Raw genomic sequence first — 18,543 nt, forward strand, 5'->3', positions numbered from 1 at the left:
TCACCTTAATACATCGTGATGCGTAATTGCGCAATTTACGCATGGATACAAATCATTCTAAGGTTTCGTATTTAATATTCTTAAATTAATTCATTGAGAAAGGCTTTAAAACAACATTAAAACCATCAGAGAAATGCACGCTCCAGCTTGACAAGCTCCTGGTTCCAAATTACAAATCATTAATTTTCTTGATCAGAAACAGGTAAGGGCTCAATTTTCCAAATTGCCCACCGGAGCTGAAGAGCGCTCTTACAGTGCCACCATCAACATGCGTTTTCACTGGCTGAGAAGACGGAAAAAAGGAGGGACCTGACTGTGAAGCATGCTCAAGCAATGGTTGGGCACGAGGGGAGTGATTGACGTAGCTAATCCATCCAATCAGCACCAATAAAACCCCTGCGTAGCAAACCCAGCCTGCTGGCTATATAAACCACAATGACAGCTTGTTAAACCAGTCCGTTTGCTCACCGACCGTCTGTGAAGGAATAGAAAGAATACTAAAACAAATATCTCAACGAACGAACTGAACGTCTCACACGAAGTGTCAATATGAAAGCGATAAGCCCAGTAAGGTCTTTCCGGAAAAACAGCGCGAATCTGTCTGAACACAGTCTGGGAATCTCTCGGAGCAAGACTCCCGTGGATGATCCTTTAAGCCTGCTTTACAACATGAACGACTGCTACTCCAAGCTGAAGGAGTTGGTGCCCAGCATCCCTCAGAACAAGAACGTAAGCAAGATGGAAATCCTGCAGCATGTCATCGACTATATTTTGGACCTGCAGATCGCACTTGACTCCAATGTCGCAATAACGAGCCTCCATCACCCGCGACCAGGACAAGCTACACCCAGGACTCCCCTAACAACTCTCAATACAGATATCAGCATCTTGTCATTACAGGTAAGGATGGGCCGGCCTACTATTGTCTGAAATATCCAAAGAATATAAACAAAGACGTAGGCTACATTTGGTTGGGTCGATTTTGCTAATGGTGTGAACGTATTTGAGTGTTTTCTATGCGTAATTATGGTCTATTGTGAAATTACACCATTTGGTTACAAAAGTCATGTTTTCCATTATCAAGCTTGAGAGGGTAGGACTTTTAATGTGTACGCTCATTAATAATTCCACGTAGGCCTATTTGACTGCGGCAGTGCTAATGAAGGCTTGTTTTTCAGTCTCCGGAGTTCCCATCAGACCTGATAACGGATGACAGCAGGACTCTTCATCGTTAAAGCGGTAAGTACGCTTCTATCACCTGTCTGCAATATTATGTCTGGGATTTGCTTGTCCATTAGCCTACTACATCCTGTTGTGGCAGAATAGAAAGAAAATGAACGCCAGTGTGTTTCTGACAGTATAATCACGCTCATTGTTAATGGTTCAATATATAAACGAAATGCATTGCATACATTTTTTTAAACAGTATAGGCAATTATTTGTTATAACGTCGTAATAGCACAGCTGCAGCGACGCTGTCTCCAATGCAGAGCATCTGTAATATAAAATAAATGGTTCAGATTACTACTAGATGTCTGCACATAATTGGTGCAATCGGAGGCTAGGCGCCAGTTGAACTGCAATTACGATCTGATTCTCTCCCAGATTGTAGGCTGAAGTTGTGTGCGAAAGTGCCTTATGCTGCTCTAGTGTCTGTCTGTACTGTGTGTGTGTAGGCTACATCTGGAGCCCAGGGTTTGCTCAGTATTTGAGTGTTTGGTTAAATCTTAATACTGCGGCTTCCTCCCTGACGCCAGTCTGTCCGGATCTCTGCCCTGTTTGCATTTTCTAAACATGCCTCTCCTTCTCAATCTTTTTCAGGCGTTTGGTTAAGAAACAACACACACAGGACCTCGGAACCGGGCTTTTTTCCCTCTATTTTTGTCCTCAGGTTCTGGAATTTCTTTAATTGAATCAAAAGACTTTGCTTAAAGGACAATCTATGTGATGTGTTTTCAGTTCGGACACTCATATTATTTAACTTAAGACTTTTTTTTTGTCCTTTCTTGAAATGGAAGGCGCGCTATATTCCCGAAACTGGGAGAAAAACAAATGAGAGATTATTGTCACAAGGATTTCCCTTTATCCCCCTTGAAGTCTTTTTTTTTTTTTGCGGAGTTGACTCGTGAATAGAAGACACATTGGTTAGTTACTGTATAAAATGTAGTCTGTCTTGTCAGAATTGTTACTCTTCTTGGCACATGAAGGACTGGACATTGTAAAAAATGAAATGAACAAGTGAAACCTTGTGAACTCGCTCTGAGGTTTATCTTGTATAGTTAAAGGAATTGCACATTTCTGCAAAAGTGTAATGCTGTACTTAATTATGCTGAAACTTTTTATAAAAGTAATAATGTAAATTGTACCTTTTTTATACAAAAAATAAACCAAATGCATTATTTGAGCATGTTTTCCTGCTGTATGGAAACTTGTAGCCTAGATGACAGACTGCGAGATATGCTTGAGTTTGCAAAAGGTAAAGACTGACACTTTTATGTCTGGCTGAAAATGGTTCTGCAATGCCAGGTTGTCACGAGTTTCAATTCCAGCTCGTTAACAGGCCTATTCAGTGGTAATGTCAATCTTTTATAACAGTTGTCAACTGAATGAGACGGATGAGAAATTCTTGAGTCATTTCTTTGGAGTGCAATGGACAAACTATACAATTCTTATTGACTACGTGAGTCTTTTACAGTTCACACACAGCAGGACTCTAGTTGACCTTTCATCTTGAGTGTTCAGGAATTGAGTCCTAATTCTACCTCAAAATACAGACTGCAAGGGCATTGTATAGGACATTGGGCCATTAACCCGATTCTCACCTGAGAATAATTCTGCATTAATCTGCTCCTCGGGAAACTGCTAACCTCTATAAACACTTCACAAAACAATGTCATTTTAAATGGCCTGCCAGTGTTGAACAGACTATTTTGTAGAAAAGAAACACTGAGCCATTTCATAGATTCCCTTCAAATGGCTTGGATTAACCATTTACCATGCAAGCCTAAACTATTGCATTTGAAGCATTGTTCCATTTGTACAGGTAGAAAAAGCTCAGGTTCACAATTTTCCCACAAGTCTCATTGGCAAGCTCAAATTCCTTAATTAACAGTACACTCGTAATTGAGCCTATACTTGTGCCCAACATACAAAGGGCATATAATAGTTTAAAATATAATTACATTGCATATGTATATTGTGACATATCAACTAACTTCAAATCATCTTTTCCCCACAAGTGAAAGTTCATGGCCAAGGTTTAGTGACCAAGGCTAATGAGGGTTTTTATGGGGAGTCCGCCACCTACTGGTGAAAAAAGTACCGCGCTGACGCCAGCTAATGCAATTGCGTCTTAACCCATTCTATACTGAACAAAAATATAGACTCAAATAAAGTTTATATAAAGAAATAGGTCAATTGAAATAAATTCACTAAGCCCTAATCTATGGATTTCACATGACTGGGAATGCAGAGATGCATCTGGTTACAGATACCTTTAAAAAAAAAAGGTAGGGCCGTGGATCAGAAAACCAGTTAGTATCTGGTGTGACCCTTTTCCTCATGCAGCGCGACACATCTCCTTTACATACAGTTGATCAGTCTGTTGATTGTGATCTGTGGAATGTTGGCTCTTCAATGGCTCTGTGAAGTTGCTGTATATTGTCAGGAACTCTAACACGCTGTCGTACACGTCAATCCAGAGCATCCCAAACATGGTCAATGGGTGGCATGTCTGAGTTTGCAGGCCATGGAAGAACTGGGACGTTTTCAGCTTCCAGCAATTGTGTACTGATCCTTGCATCATGGGGTCGTGCATTATCCTGCTGAAACATGAAGTGATGGTGGCGGATGAATGGTACGACAACGGACCTCAGGATCTCATCACGGTATCTCTGTGCATTGAAATTGCCATCGGTAAAATGCAATTGTGTTCGTTGTCCGTAGCTTATGTCGGCCCATACCATAACCCCACCGCCACCATTGGGCACTCTGTTCACAACATTGACATCAGCAAACCACTCGCTCACACAACGTCATACATGTGGCCTGCGCTTGTGAGGCTGGTTGGACGTACATCTGTGGCGTTGTGTGAAAAAACTAGACATTTTAGAGTGGCCTTTTATTGTCACAAACACAAGGTGCACCTGTGTAATGATCATGTTTTTTTTAATCGTCTTCTTGATATGCACAGTTGTCAGGTGGATGGATTATCTTGGCAAAGGAGAAATGCTCACTAACAGGGATGTTAACAAATTTGTGCACAACATTTGAGAGAAATAAGCTTGTCAGTATGGTCAATTTCTGGGATCTTTTATTTGAGCTCATGAGACATCGGACCAACACTTTACATGTTGCATTTATATATTTGTTCAGTGTGTATGGGATATTCATTTAATTCAATTAAATAATGGCACATTTTGAACAAAGGGGCCAACTTTTGAGCTCAAAGGAAAAGTATGTTTATTATTTCACAAATACATGGCTTCACATTGCACTCGAATGGTTCAGAACCTCGGATGGACATCCGTAGTGCATGGGAAACTCAGGTTTACCACATCACTGTTCACACTAAAGATTTCAAATATTTTTTAAATTACAGCACAAAATATCAGTATATTTTTGGTCAAATAGACCTTTCAGTCACATGGAAAAAAAGGTGTCGGAACGCCAATCCACAGCCACGCTACATAAATTAACTCTGAAAATTACATGTTTTAATAGGTACTTGATAACTAGAAATTAGGAAAACTTATTTTGTTTTCAAGCACATAAAGCCAATTCAGAATTCAGTAACCAATCACAAAGTACAGAACACATTGCACCAACACACACCACTGTACTGTAATGTCCCCACCACAACACAACATTAATACCGACATACACAGAACTCCATAATACACTACCATTATCCAACAATTCACTACCATTCTTTAACAATTCACTACCATTATCCAACAATTCACTACCATTATTTAACAATTCACTACCATTATTTAACAATTCACTACCATTCTTTAACAATTCACTACCATTATTTAACAATTCACTACCATTATTTAACAATTCACTACCATTCTTTAACAATTCACTACCATTCTTTAACAATTCACTACCATTATTTAACAATTCACTACCATTATTTAACAATTCACTACCATTATCCAACAATTCACTACCATTCTTTAACAATTCACTACCATTATTTAACAATTCACTACCATTATTTAACAATTCACTACCATTCTTTAACAATTCACTACCATTCTTTAACAATTCACTACCATTCTTTAACAATTCACTACCATTCTTTAACAATTCACTACCATTCTTTAACAATTCACTACTATTCTTTAGTAACAGGTAAAGTGAACATGACAGCACACTTAATTGAATTAGAGGGCCATTTAAATTTGACGTATATTCCATGTCATCGTCATTAACTTTCAAATGATTTCACAAAATCTATTCAGGACATTGAATTTCTTCAACCCAAATTATTAAATATTTCTATGGTTGGAAAAAAAGGTGATTCTCTTCATGTAAATTGATGTTTACTGATCCGCATATCAACTTCTTCTCTGAAATATTTTTTAAATGAAGTCACAGATTAATAGTCCTGTTTTGATTGCCATCCATATCAATGTAACACAAGACTGGTAAAAGGCATTTATTTTTTGTAGCACATCACAACATCAAACATCTATGGTACCTCCTCCAAAAAGGCCAGGGCCCCTCTCACAGGACACTCTCTCTCTCGTCCTCCAAGACGATAGCGTCAGGGGCCCCTGTGCAGCCTTTGAGGGCCTTGCCGGTGCCCAGCGCCCTCTTATGGATGATCCCACACAGGTTCTGGTTGTGGACGGGCCTCGTGGTGGAGGTAGAGCCGGTGCTGGAGCCTGGGGTGATGAGGACTGGGGTGGAGCTCTCTGTGTCTTGGTTGTCTTGGCTAGTGTTGGTGGTGGCAGCATTGTTGCTGCTGTTTCTGTTGTTGTTGAGCGTGGTGGTGCTAGGGGTGCGGTTGAGGTTGCTCACGGAGGAGCTGGAGCGGAACCAGGTTTCGTCGGGACTGGAGGCCATTAGGCTGCCCTCGGACGGGGCCTCAGAGCAGATGGACATGCGGGTGATGGTGGAATCCTGAAGGCCGCTCAGACTGCTGGGCAGCAGGCCCCTCTTCTTGACCAGACCCTCCAGTTCCAGTTTATTAACCCCTTCCTCTTCTGCTTCCACTAACACTTCTTCCAGGGAGTGGTCTGAGGAGCTCTCGCCAGACCTCACACCCGAGTCGGACGAGTCCTTCTTGTTTAGGGCGATGTTGCTGGGCGCTTGGGCACCCCCTTCGTTGAGCAGAGGGGTGTTTTCTGATTCCTCCGGCCCGGACCCCTCCTCCTCGTTGCTGGGCACCTTGTGGTAGCGAGGCCCTGGTCCCTTTACCTTGGAACTGCCTGCTTTGGAGGCGTCAAGCTTCTCATCCTCTTCGCTGATGGGGTCCAGGGGCGTATCAGTGTCAACCACGTCCGTGGCTTTAGCACCTCTCTTGGTAGGGAAAGAGGGCTTACGGCCATCCTTCTCGGACCCGTCTTTGGCTTTCTCCTCTGGGTTTCTGGCATCTCGGTATTGGAGGAACTGGCCCAGGTGGGGCTGGACAGACTTCTCTCCCCCGCCTCCAGCCACATCCAGCTGGGTCATCTGGGCGATGTACTCACGGTAGGCATCGCGGTACTCTGCCTGCTGCTTGTCCGTAAGCTTGCAGATGTCGTTGGATGACTCCTGGGAGTTGAGGCTGGACATACTCGGGGTATGGTGGGTGGCCGCCTGGGGGAGGGGAGAAGAAAAGGGGAACAGGGGGTATAAAATGTTTTGTTATGGTTGAGGGGGGAACGAGCGGGTCATGGACGTTACTGGTATGGGCGAATGGGTGAGAAAAAGCACAAACTCATGAAGTTTGTGGTTATGGCGCTGCCGTTGAACTTACAATGCTTTATTTGAGAGCAGAGAGAGCAAAAATAACAGCTTTTCTAACACCCTGCCTTTTGGTGGTGGTGTCTGTCCCCCGCCACCTCAACTTCCTCAACCAATGACTGCTTGAGTAAATGTAGATGTGTGACTGCTTAGATGTGTGACTGCTTAGATGTGTGACTGCTTAGATGTGTGACTACTTAGATGTGTGACTGCTTAGATGTGTGACTGCTTAGATGTGTGACTGCTTAGATGTGTGACTGCTTAGATGTGTGATTGCTTAGATGTGTGCTTTAAGGGTGTTTGGATGGCTTGGTAAGTGTCTGTGAATGTGTTTATCTGTGTTATGAGCAGAAAACAGTGACAGAGTCTATGTATGTACTGTGTGTGCATATGGACGTGTGTTTCAGTGTGTTTGTGTGTGTGTGTGTATGTATGTGTGTGTGTGTGTGTGTGTGTGTGTGTGTGTGTGTGTATGTGTATGTGTATGTGTGTGTGTGTGTGTGTGTGTGTGTGTGTGTGTGTGTGTGAGCTGAACCCCTCACCATGGGCCAGTGCCGTGTAGTCTCTCTGCGTGTCTGGGTGGGTTCCTCCAGGCTCAGGCCCACGTTACTGAGCTCCTCGAAGCTGAGGTTCAAGACGTAGCCGCCCACCTCACGGGGAGCTCCCTGGCTCTGCTGCCTGTCCGTCTCCATGTTGACCACGCTGCTGCCCTGCTCGCTGGCCGCACGGGATTCATCCTGCAGGGCCTGGCCCTCCCTGTGACGCTGGCCCTCCACGTTACGCTGCTCCATCACCTGGGAGACAGAGGGAAGAAGAGAGATGACTTAGACAGGCAAATATACTACCAGTTCTAGAGTAAACCTGTCACCACAATACAAGGTAGAGAATTAACATAGGAAATAACCACGAGCTACAGAGCCAATATACAGTATAACCACTAACTCTACAGAGCCAATATACAGTATAACCACTAACTCTACAGAGCCAATATACAGTATAACCACTAACTCTACAGAGCCTATATACAGTATAACCACTAACTCTACAGAGCCAATATACAGTATAACCACTAGCTATGAAACCCAACATACAACCATTAACTCTACAGAGCCAATATACAGTATAACCACTAGCTATGAAACCCAACATACAACCATTAACTCTACAGAGCCAATATACAGTATAACCACTAGCTATGAAACCCAACATACAACCATTAACTCTACAGAGCCAATATACAGTATAACCACTAGCTATGAAACCCAACATACAACCACTAACTCTACAGAGCCAATATACAGTATAACCACTAACTATGAAACCCAACATACAACCATTAACTCTACAGAGCCAATATACAGTATAACCACTAGCTATGAAACCCAACATACAACCATTAACTCTACAGAGCCAATATACAGTATAACCACTAGCTATGAAACCCAACATACAACCATTAACTCTACAGAGTCAATATACAGTATAACCACTAGCTATGAAACCCAACATACAACCATTAACTCTACAGAGCCAATATACAGTATAACCACTAACTATGAAACCCAACATACAACCATTAACTCTACAGAGCCAATATACAGTATAACCACTAGCTATGAAACCCAACATACAACCATTAACTCTACAGAGCCAATATACAGTATAACCACTAGCTATGAAACCCAACATACAACCATTAACTCTACAGCGCCAATATACAGTATAACCACTAACTATGAAACCCAACATACAACCATTAACTCTACAGAGCCAATATACAGTATAACCACTAACTCTACAGAGCCAATATACAGTATAACCACTAACTCTACAGAGCCAATATACAGTATAACCACTAACTCTACAGAGCCAATATACAGTATAACCACTAGCTATGAAACCCAACATACAACCATTAACTCTACAGAGCCAATATACAGTATAACCACTAGCTATGAAACCCAACATACAACCATTAACTCTACAGAGCCAATATACAGTATATCCACTAACTCTACAGAGCCAATATACCATATAACCACTAACTCTACAGAGCCAATATACAACCAACAGAAATAGACTCAACACAACATCTATAATATGCCTGATAACCATCGAATACTGTATGAAACCAATACATCACCATCATCTTAATAGGTTACAAACACAAAGTAAGTACTAGTATTTTAGTTCAATACAGAAGGCACCACGGATGGTGATGCTAGAAGTTCAGTTGAACTCTACAGGGCCTGTAGGGATAAGTGGTCCGGTGTCCACGTCAGATGGCTTGGGATGTGCTTCGAGGAAGAGAACATGCTAGTTTTCGTAAAGCTGCGCAGCTGCTTTTCAGAATCAGACCGCTGGACTGCGTGGAGACTGGCTGACTGCAGCTCCCACTGACAATAACCTTCCTCCAGATCTCAGGCTGGACGGCCCTGTCCTGGCAACACAACGTTAGTTCGTGGAAGGAGGCTCAAACGGACATCTGATCAACGCAAGCTACATGTGTTCCTGATTCCAGCCCCTCGAGCGAACAAAGCAGACTGCAGACTTTCTCTTAATACGGATTATAAAATCCTCCGATGTCTCCAGAGAAGGCTCAAGACGCCCCGATTTTAAGAAAACAAAAAAACAACACACAAAAACACAACTCCGGTGAATAAAAATCAGGATGCTGATATTAAAGTACACATTAAATGAATAAAATAAAGATGTAAAGTATTTCAGAGCGGAGGTGGAGGTTTTGTCTTACCATGCCTCTGAAGAGCTGCCAGTCCCCAAAGTTCATGTTCATCTCATTCTTCAGCTCTTCCAGGTTGCACTGAGACAGCACCCTTCCATTCACATTGGCCTAACACAGAGAGAGGCAGAGACAAGTTCACTACTAACCAAATACAGGTACATATGGCTGGTTTGGACACAGATAAAGCCAAATCCTGGAGTAGAAAGCACTTTCAATGGAGATTCTCAATCAAGGTAGATTTTTAGTCCAGGACTATGCTGCTAGGCCTAATCTGTGTCCTGGAAACAGCCCCATACTGTATAAATTAGGGCATAAATAGGCATAAGTTGAGTAAAGTAGGAATAAGTTGATTGAAGTAGGGCCATATGTTCAATAAATAAAAGTAGAGGCATATGGAACTCTTTCAGATGGCACGAAACCCTTCTAAGAGGTTAAAGAAACGTATGCATTTTCAACAGGAGTCCTGTTTTCAAAAGGCGAGCTTGTATTCCGTATATTTATATACTTCCGGTTCTGTACCTCACCAAACAAGGAGGACTTTTCACATGAAGACACAAGAAGCGTTGTTAGCTGGGCTGACTGACTGTGGTCTAGAAGCTTTCATGACATCCTGTCTATAGATCATTTATAAATGGACTAGAAGCTGCTCAATGCAGACAGAGACATTAGCTGTTTTGTTGAGCCATATGAAGTTGATAAAGATATTGATAGACAAAAATAAACCTTGTGTGCAAATGGAAACAATTTAGAATCTTTTGTATAAACATTATTGACTAAGGTGTTGTATAAACAGGAGCAATATGTATGTGTGTGTGATGGTGTGTGTGTGTGACGGTGTGTGTAGCAGGCCTGACCTTCTTGATAGTGCCGGTATATTGGCCCAGCATGCTAGAGTCCATGCCGGCGATCTGTTTGACGCGCTCACACACGGCGTCCGTGTTCAGAGAGCTGAGGAGCACCACAGGGGTTCCCGGTAGCCCAGAGGCAGAACCCTGTCACACATACACATACGTCCACACAGACACACAGAATCACCCATTGACGTTGGAGCGTAGCAGGGCTCACTCACCACCACTGCAAAGTCATACGGTTAGTGCAAACTGATAGCACAACGCTTCAATAACCACAGAACAACGTTTCAACAACCACAGCTAGCTTAACATTAATGGTGGTTAACACTGGAGTAGCTATTCACTGCAACCAGAAACACTATTCCCTTTTTCACAGCATAGCACAAAGACAAAACACTCCAAACCAAATGCATTACTCTTTGTCAGTGCAAGCACCTGTGAGGTAACAATACTAGAGCATGGTAACGAGCAGCACCAGCTGTGCAGTATGGTCTCTGTTGGGTGTCTGCATGTTAATCTGAACACACTGTTGATGGTAGTGCATTATTCACTGTACACAGACGAGCCGTGTGTGTGTGTGTGTGTCTCTTCCACTGCTCTCCTCCTTGAGGCTAGAAGAGTGGTCAATACCCTCGCCCCTAATGCTCTCTAACCTCCCAGCTAGCCTGATATGCCACCCACTAACAGAGAAACAAAACAACCCTTCTCTCTCTCTCAGACTGAGCATCAACAAAACAACAGCTTTGTTGACTTGGGCGGGAAGGCGCCGAGGCTTAGAAGACGTCTGTGCTTGCTCTTTTGCTGCGAAAGCTTGCTAGAGAAAATAAGCTGTACACGTCTTAACAGAGCCTAGCAGAACGGGGGGGGGGGGGGGGGGGGTAACTGGAGTCAGAGGGTGACGCTGACTTGGGGAGGTTAGCTAATGTACACAGACAGTCCTGGAGAGCGCAGCGTACTGCGGTGTCAGCTGCACTAATAGGCCAGTGGTGTGTGTGTGTGTGTGTGTGGCTTTAGCAGGTAACACACTATCTGCATGTCTTTCCCTGATGCGTTGTATAGAGGTTTCTTATGTGTCAGTTTGATTAGCATCCATATTAGCATCCGTTAAAAGCACCGGAGAGCAATTATCCTGTACACTGTAGAGATCCTCAATAATGATAGCCCAAATGATTTCTGTAGATTAACAATTTCTGGCTGGCATTTTAAATCATGCTCCTTAATTTGGTCTTGCAAATTTGGCAAGTAAAACGTTCTTTCTAGAAGGGTAGTGAGGTAGAAAGGTAGTGAGGTATAATGGTAGTGGGGTAGAAAGGTAGTGAGGTAGAAAGGTAGTGAGGTATAATGGTAGTGAGTTAGAAGGTAGTGAGTAGAAAGGTAGTGAGGTATAATGGTTGTGAGTTAGAAAGGTAGTGAGGTAGAAAGGTAGTGAGTAGAAAGGTAGTGAGGTATAATGGTTGTGAGTTAGAAAGGTAGTGAGGTAGAAAGGTAGTGAGGTAGAAAGGTAGTGAGGTATAATGGTAGTGAGGTAGAAGGTAGTGAGGTAGAAAGATGGTGATGTGGTGAAAAAGTTAGAGATGGTGAAATCCAAAGAGATGAGTGTACCTGTTTGGGTCTGAAATGCTGAGACAAGAACTGCTTTGGGGGGAGAAAGAGAGGCAGAGAGAGGGGCAGAGACAGTGGCATAGAGACAGAAAGGCAGAGAGACAAGAGGCAGACAGACAGCGGCAGACAGGCAGAGAGGTAGAGATTGATAGAGGTAGAGAGAGACAGACAGACAGACAGAGGCAGACAGGCAGAGAGGTAGAGATTGATAGAGGTACAGACAGACAGACAGACAGAGGCAGACAGGCAGAGAGGTAGAGATTGATAGAGGTACAGACAGACAGACAGACAGACAGACAGACAGACAGACAGACAGACAGACAGACAGACAGACAGACAGACAGACAGACAGGACCACGACATTAGGCCACATGCTGAATTCATCATAGAACACAAGAGAACAGGAGACACATTCACGTCAGACTAGACAAGAAAACATTTATCTTGAAACACAGCGGGCAAAGGCACTTTTACAGCATCCCATCTAGCAAAGACTGAAACTGAAAAGCCATTTAGTTCAGAATTATTACAGGAGGAAATGAAATATATTTTTTATAGAGCGCTTTAAGAAGATAATCTTTGCAGAGAGGACGAGCAGCACAGAGCATGATGTTTGTAGAGAGAGAGAAGCGTAAGGAGAGAAAGAGCGATATCCCCCACACAGAAAAGCAGAAGTTTCCACATTGAGGAAGCCTTAAAAACTGGTCCTCCACCCAGACTGTGTAAGTGTGACTGTGTGTTACACTGTGCCAGTGCGTGTGTGATTACGTATACACATGTGTTTGTATAGGCACGCAAGTGTGTGTGTTTACACACGCAAGTGTGTGTGTGTGACAAGAGACCCCTGTGTGAGATAAGGCTGTAATTCCAGCAGTGTGGGGCGTGGGCAGAGCAGAGGGATGAGGAAGACAGAGGAAACAGAGAGGAAACAGAGAGGAAACAGAGAGGGTGAGGCAGTGCGGGGCGTGGGCAGAGCAGAGGGAAGAGGAAGACAGAGGAAACAGAGAGGAAACAGAGAGGAAACAGAGAGGGTGAGGCAGTGTGGGGCGTGGGCAGAGCAGAGGGATGAGGAAGACAGAGGAAACAGAGAGGAAACAGAGAGGGTGAGGCAGTGTGGGGCGTGGGCAGAGCAGAGGGAAGAGGAAGACAGAGGAAACAGAGAGGAAACAGAGAGGATGAGGCAGTGCGGGGCGTGGGCAGAGCAGAGGGAAGAGGAAGACAGAGGAAACAGAGAGGAAACAGAGAGGAAACAGAGAGGGTGAGGCAGTGTGGGGCGTGGGCAGAGCAGAGGGATGAGGAAGACAGAGGAAACAGAGCGGAAACAGAGAGGGTGAGGCAGTGTGGGGCGTGGGCAGAGCAGAGGGAAGAGGAAGACAGAGGAAACAGAGAGGAAACAGAGAGGGTGAGGCAGTGTGGGGCGTGGGCAGAGCAGAGGGATGAGGAAGACAGAGGAAACAGAGAGGAAACAGAGAGGGTGAGGCAGTGCGGGGCGTGGGCAGAGCAGAGGGAAGAGGAAGACAGAGGAAACAGAGAGGAAACAGAGAGGGTGAGGCAGTGCGGGGCGTGGGCAGAGCAGAGGGAAGAGGAAGACAGAGGAAACAGAGAGGAAACAGAGAGGGTGAGGCGGCGTGGGCAGAGCAGAGGGAAGAGGAAGACAGAGGAAACAGAGAGGAAACAGAGAGGGTGAGGCAGTGTGGGGCGTGGGCAGAGCAGAGGGATGAGGAAGACAGAGGAAACAGAGAGGAAACAGAGAGGGTGAGGCAGTGCGGGGCGTGGGCAGAGCAGAGGGAAGAGGAAGACAGAGGAAATAAAGAGGAAACAGAGAGGGTGAGGCAGTGCGGGGCGTGGGCAGAGCAGAGGGAAGAGGAAGACAGAGGAAACAGAGGCCGGGGAAGGAGAAATCATTTCTGTGAGGAGATAAGCTCTGTGCTCATTGTGCTGCTGCTGGCCCCAGCCTCTGATGCTAATCCCTACTCACCCACGATATAGCCGCTACGCTATCTATCAACTAAGCCTAGGCAGTTACGCTGGCTGCACACATGTACAGACTGTGTTATATATACTCACATACCAATAGAGAGGAGAGCGTATGAGAGGGATATAGAGAGAAGCTCTGGTGGGATACTGATGGGGATGGAGAGACATAGAGAGGTCAGTAGGGACAGAGAGCCTATATTAGATCTGTTGGGCTTCAATGGTGACGAGATCAGTCAGACATGTTATGCTGCACTAACCAAAGGAAAACTAAACTGAGACATTGGCCCTTTTATAATGTGTATCTCCATGACTGATTACCACATCATTACATTAACAGTGTTTCCCCTATGACTGATTACCATGTAATTACATCATCAGTGTTTCGCCTATGACTGATTACCATGTAATTACATCATCAGTGTTTCCCCTATGACTGAATACCATGTAATTACATCATCAGTGTTTCGCCTATGACTGATTACCATGTAATTACATCACCAGTGTTTCCCCTATGACTGATTACCATGTAATTACATCATCAGCGTTTCCCCTATGACTGATTACCATGTAATTACATAATCAGTGTGTCTCCATGACTGATTACCATGTAATTACATCATCAGTGTTTCCCCTATGACTGATTACCATGTAATTACATCATCAGTATTTCCCCAATGACTGATTACCATGTAATTACATCATCAGTGTTTCCCCTATGACTGATTACCATGTAATTACATCATCAGTGTTTCCCCTATAACTGATTACCATGTAATTACATCAGTCTGTGCTTCCCCCTATGACTGATTACCATGTAATTACATCATCAGTGTTTCCCCTATGACTGATTACCATGTAATTACATCATCAGTGTTTCCTCTATGACTGATTACCATGTAATTACATCATCCGTGTTTCCCCTATGACTGATTACCATGTAATTACATCATCAGTGTTTCCCTCTATGACTGATTACCATGTAATTACATCATCAGTGTTTCCCCTATGACTGATTACCATGTAATTACATCATCAGTATTTCCCCAATGACTGATTACCATGTAATTACATCATCAGTGTTTCCCCTATGACTGATTACCATGTAATTACATCATCAGTGTTTCCTCTATGACTGATTACCATGTAATTACATCATCAGTATTTCCCCAATGACTGATTACCATGTAATTACATCATCAGTGTTTCCCCTATGACTGATTACCATGTAATTACATCATCAGTATTTCCCCAATGACTGATTACCATGTAATTACATCATCAGTATTTCCCCAATGACTGATTACCATGTAATTACATCATCAGTGTTTCCCCTATGACTGATTACCATGTAATTACATCATCAGTGTTTCCCCTATGACTGATTACCATGTAATTACATCATCAGTGTTTCCCCTATGACTGATTACCATGTAATTACATCATCAGTGTTTCCCCTATGACTGATTACCATGTAATTACATCATCAGTGTTTCCCCTATGACTGATTACCATGTAATTACATCATCAGTATTTCCCCTATGTGCAACTAGCAGTGGTGCACCGGCGCTGCTAAATCGTGGCCGCCACTGCAAAAAAAAGGGAAGATCCCAATCCCCCCGCTATCTCTGCCACCGCTGCTGAAAGAAATCCTAGGGGAAACTCTGAACCGCCACTCATCTATACTTACTTGGACTTCCTGTGAACTAGTCCTATATGAAGATGCTTCCTATGTAGAATGGGAGCAGGCGCACTCGCATGGTGGTTAGTTCACTCCTGGACAATGAGACTCACATTCAAACAGGACTGAGCTATTACACTTAGCTCCAGAGCAGGCCACAAACATGGGAGCCACCGGTGCAACTAGTCAACATGAGACATGACATTGTCACTGATATACCCTGTCAGCTTTCCAAACCATGTTAGTGTATCTGGTTGATGGACAAGGTTAGCCATGTGTGTGAGTGCATAGCCTTTTGGTGAGTTTTTGTGTGTGGCGAGTCATAACAGTCAAGATGAAAGGACACAGATGCTTCAGCGAACGCCAACGCTCCACACCAGCCTGTCGTGTTACCATAGGGGGGTCAGTGGTAGTGGGGGAGGGGAGGCCCTCTCTGGGATCCTCAGCAATTACATCCTGACATGGGCACAGAACAGGGCACGGGGTGGGTCACAGAACTGGGCACAGAACGGGGCACGGGGTGGGTCACAGAACTGGGCACAGAACAGGGCACGGGGTGGGTCACAGAACTGGGCACAGAACGGGGCACGGGGTGGGTCACAGAACTGGGCACGGAACAGGGCACGGGGTGGGTCACAGAACTGGGCACAGAACAGGGCATGGGGTGGGTCACAGAACGGGGCACGGGGTGGGTCACAGAACTGGGCACAGAACGGGGCACGGGGTGGGTCACAGAACTGGGCACAGAACAGGGCACGGGGTGGGTCACAGAACTGGGCACAGAACGGGGCACGGGGTGGGTCACAGAACTGGGCACAGAACAGGGCACGGGGTGGGTCACAGAACTGGGCACAGAACAGGGCATGGGGTGGGTCACAGAACAGGGCACGGGGTGGGTCACAGAACTGGGCACAGAACGGGGCACGGGGTGGGTCACAGAACTGGGCACAGAACGGGGCACGGGGTGGGTCACAGAACGGGGCACGGGGTGGGTCACAGAACGGGGCACGGGGTGGGTCACAGAACGGGGCACGGGGTGGGTCAGGGGGCATTGGATATAGGAATAACCTAAACTAGAGCTGGAGCAAAATAAGATTGGGGTGTATAGGGGGTAAAAAACACATGTCTACACAAACTCCTTGGAGAGTGAAAGGGGTTCATTTCATACAGGCTGCTGACCCACTGACCCGCTGCATTAACCGGATTGTATTCATCCAATGAACAACACAAAGAGAAACAGGCCCTTTTACTTTTTTGGGAGGAAAATAAAAGTGTTGAGAAAATGTAGAAAGGTGAACACGTGTTTCACAAATAATATTGTCAAACAGAATCAGAATCAAAACAATTGTAAAAGTAATCGGCGCTTAACCACTAAGGCAATAAAAAAACTGTTACTATGACTACTATCTACTGACTAGCTACTAGTGCTAGGTGTGCTACTGACAGGCAGCGCTCTGTACTTACAAGCCCATTGGGGTCCCTTGGGTAGCCTGCTTTGAAGGAGGGGCGTGACTGGGTCGGGGCAGGGTGAAGATGGGAGCTGTATTGATGCCGGGGAAGGTGATACACATGATTGGGAAAATAGGGCTATATGGAAACCAGGGAGAGAGGAAGGATGAAGATGGAGAATGGTTAAAACATGTGGATTGTATGAGGGACCATTCATACGCATACACTGAGTATACAAAACATTAAGAACACCTGCTCTTTCCATGTCACAGACTGTCCAGGTGAATCCAGGTGAAGGCTATGATCCCTTATTGATGTCACTTGTTAAATCCACTTCAATCAGTGTAGATGAAGGTGAGGAGACAGGTTTTAAAGAAGGATTTTTAAGCCTTGAGACATTTACATTTTAGTCATTTAGCAGACGCTCTTATCCAGAGCGACTTACAGTAGTGAATGCATACATTTCATACATTTTTTTCTCCGTACTGGTCCCCCATGGGAATCAAACCCACAACCCTGGCGTTGCAAACACCATGCTCTACCAACTGAGCCACAGTTGAGACATGGAATGTGTATGTGTGTCATTCAGAGGGTGAATTGGCGAGACAAAAAATTTAAGTGCCATTGAACAGGGTATGGTAGTAGGTGACAGGCGCACCGGTTTGTGTCAAGAACTGCAACGCTGCTGGGTTTTTCATGTTCAACAGTTTCCCATGTGTATCAAGAATGGTCCACCACCCAAAGGACATCTAGTCAACTTGACACAACTGTGGGAAGCATTGGAGTCAACATGGGCCAGCATCCTTGTGGAACACTTTCAACACCTTGTAGAGTCCATGCCCTGACGAACTGAGGCTGTTCTAAGGGCAAAAGGTGTGTGTGTGGGGAGGGGTGGAACTCAATATTAGAAAGGTGTTCCTAATTTCTGGTACACTCAGTGTATATCTACATTAACCCCAGAACTGTGAAGAATAATTTTTTCGAGATGAGGTCAGCACTGTCACATTTCAAAATGAGGTTAAGTAAGTAAACGGCCCTGTCTTGTGAGGTCGGTGCACTGAGGTAGCTGGGCAGTCACATTAACAAACAGAGGTAAGTAACCATCACTTAGTAACCAAGTCCTGTCTGTATGCGAAGGTAAACTGAGGTAGGTACAACTGCACTGTGATTCTTTTTAGACTAAGGTATGAATGGGCAAGACAAAATATTGAAGTGCCTTTAAACAGGGTATGGTAGTAGGTGCCAGGCACACCGCTTTACTGGTATTCTGAAGTACGTTGAAC

The 18,543-nt window shown here is 44.5% G+C and overlaps 2 protein-coding genes across 4 annotated transcripts in view; one reads left to right on the forward strand and one right to left on the reverse strand.

The window, feature by feature from the left end:
• Positions 1 to 439: 439 nt before the first annotated feature.
• On the forward strand, positions 440 to 2,404 carry LOC106566577 (DNA-binding protein inhibitor ID-2). The gene is made up of 3 exons (XM_014134753.3): positions 440 to 900; positions 1,179 to 1,239; positions 1,822 to 2,404. The coding sequence occupies exons 1-2, from the start codon at positions 550 to 552 to the stop codon at positions 1,233 to 1,235; spliced, it is 408 nt and encodes a 135-aa protein (XP_013990228.1). The 5' UTR covers positions 440 to 549; the 3' UTR covers positions 1,236 to 1,239; positions 1,822 to 2,404.
• Positions 2,405 to 4,444: 2,040 nt separating this feature from the next.
• Positions 4,445 to 18,543, reverse strand: part of LOC106566340 (kinase D-interacting substrate of 220 kDa B) — a 110,781-nt gene continuing 96,682 nt past the window's right edge. For 2 of the 3 annotated variants that reach the window (XM_014134305.3, XM_014134390.3), the window contains exons 26-31: positions 17,276 to 17,398; positions 16,205 to 16,267; positions 10,558 to 10,695; positions 9,713 to 9,811; positions 7,503 to 7,754; positions 4,445 to 6,813 (exon numbers count right to left, since the gene is read on the reverse strand). In XM_014134305.3, coding sequence (XP_013989780.1) covers positions 5,737 to 6,813; positions 7,503 to 7,754; positions 9,713 to 9,811; positions 10,558 to 10,695; positions 16,205 to 16,267; positions 17,276 to 17,398 — 1,752 coding nt within the window. In that variant the 3' untranslated portion in view covers positions 4,445 to 5,736. The remainder of the gene's footprint in view (positions 6,814 to 7,502; positions 7,755 to 9,712; positions 9,812 to 10,557; positions 10,696 to 16,204; positions 16,268 to 17,275; positions 17,399 to 18,543) is intronic. The other variant, XM_014134444.3, reaches the window with a different exon arrangement.

The sequence above is a fragment of the Salmo salar genome, chromosome 01 (assembly GCF_965601325.2).
Source record: "Salmo salar chromosome 01, fSalSal1, whole genome shotgun sequence".
In the NCBI taxonomy this organism is placed as follows: Eukaryota; Metazoa; Chordata; class Actinopteri; order Salmoniformes; family Salmonidae; genus Salmo; species Salmo salar.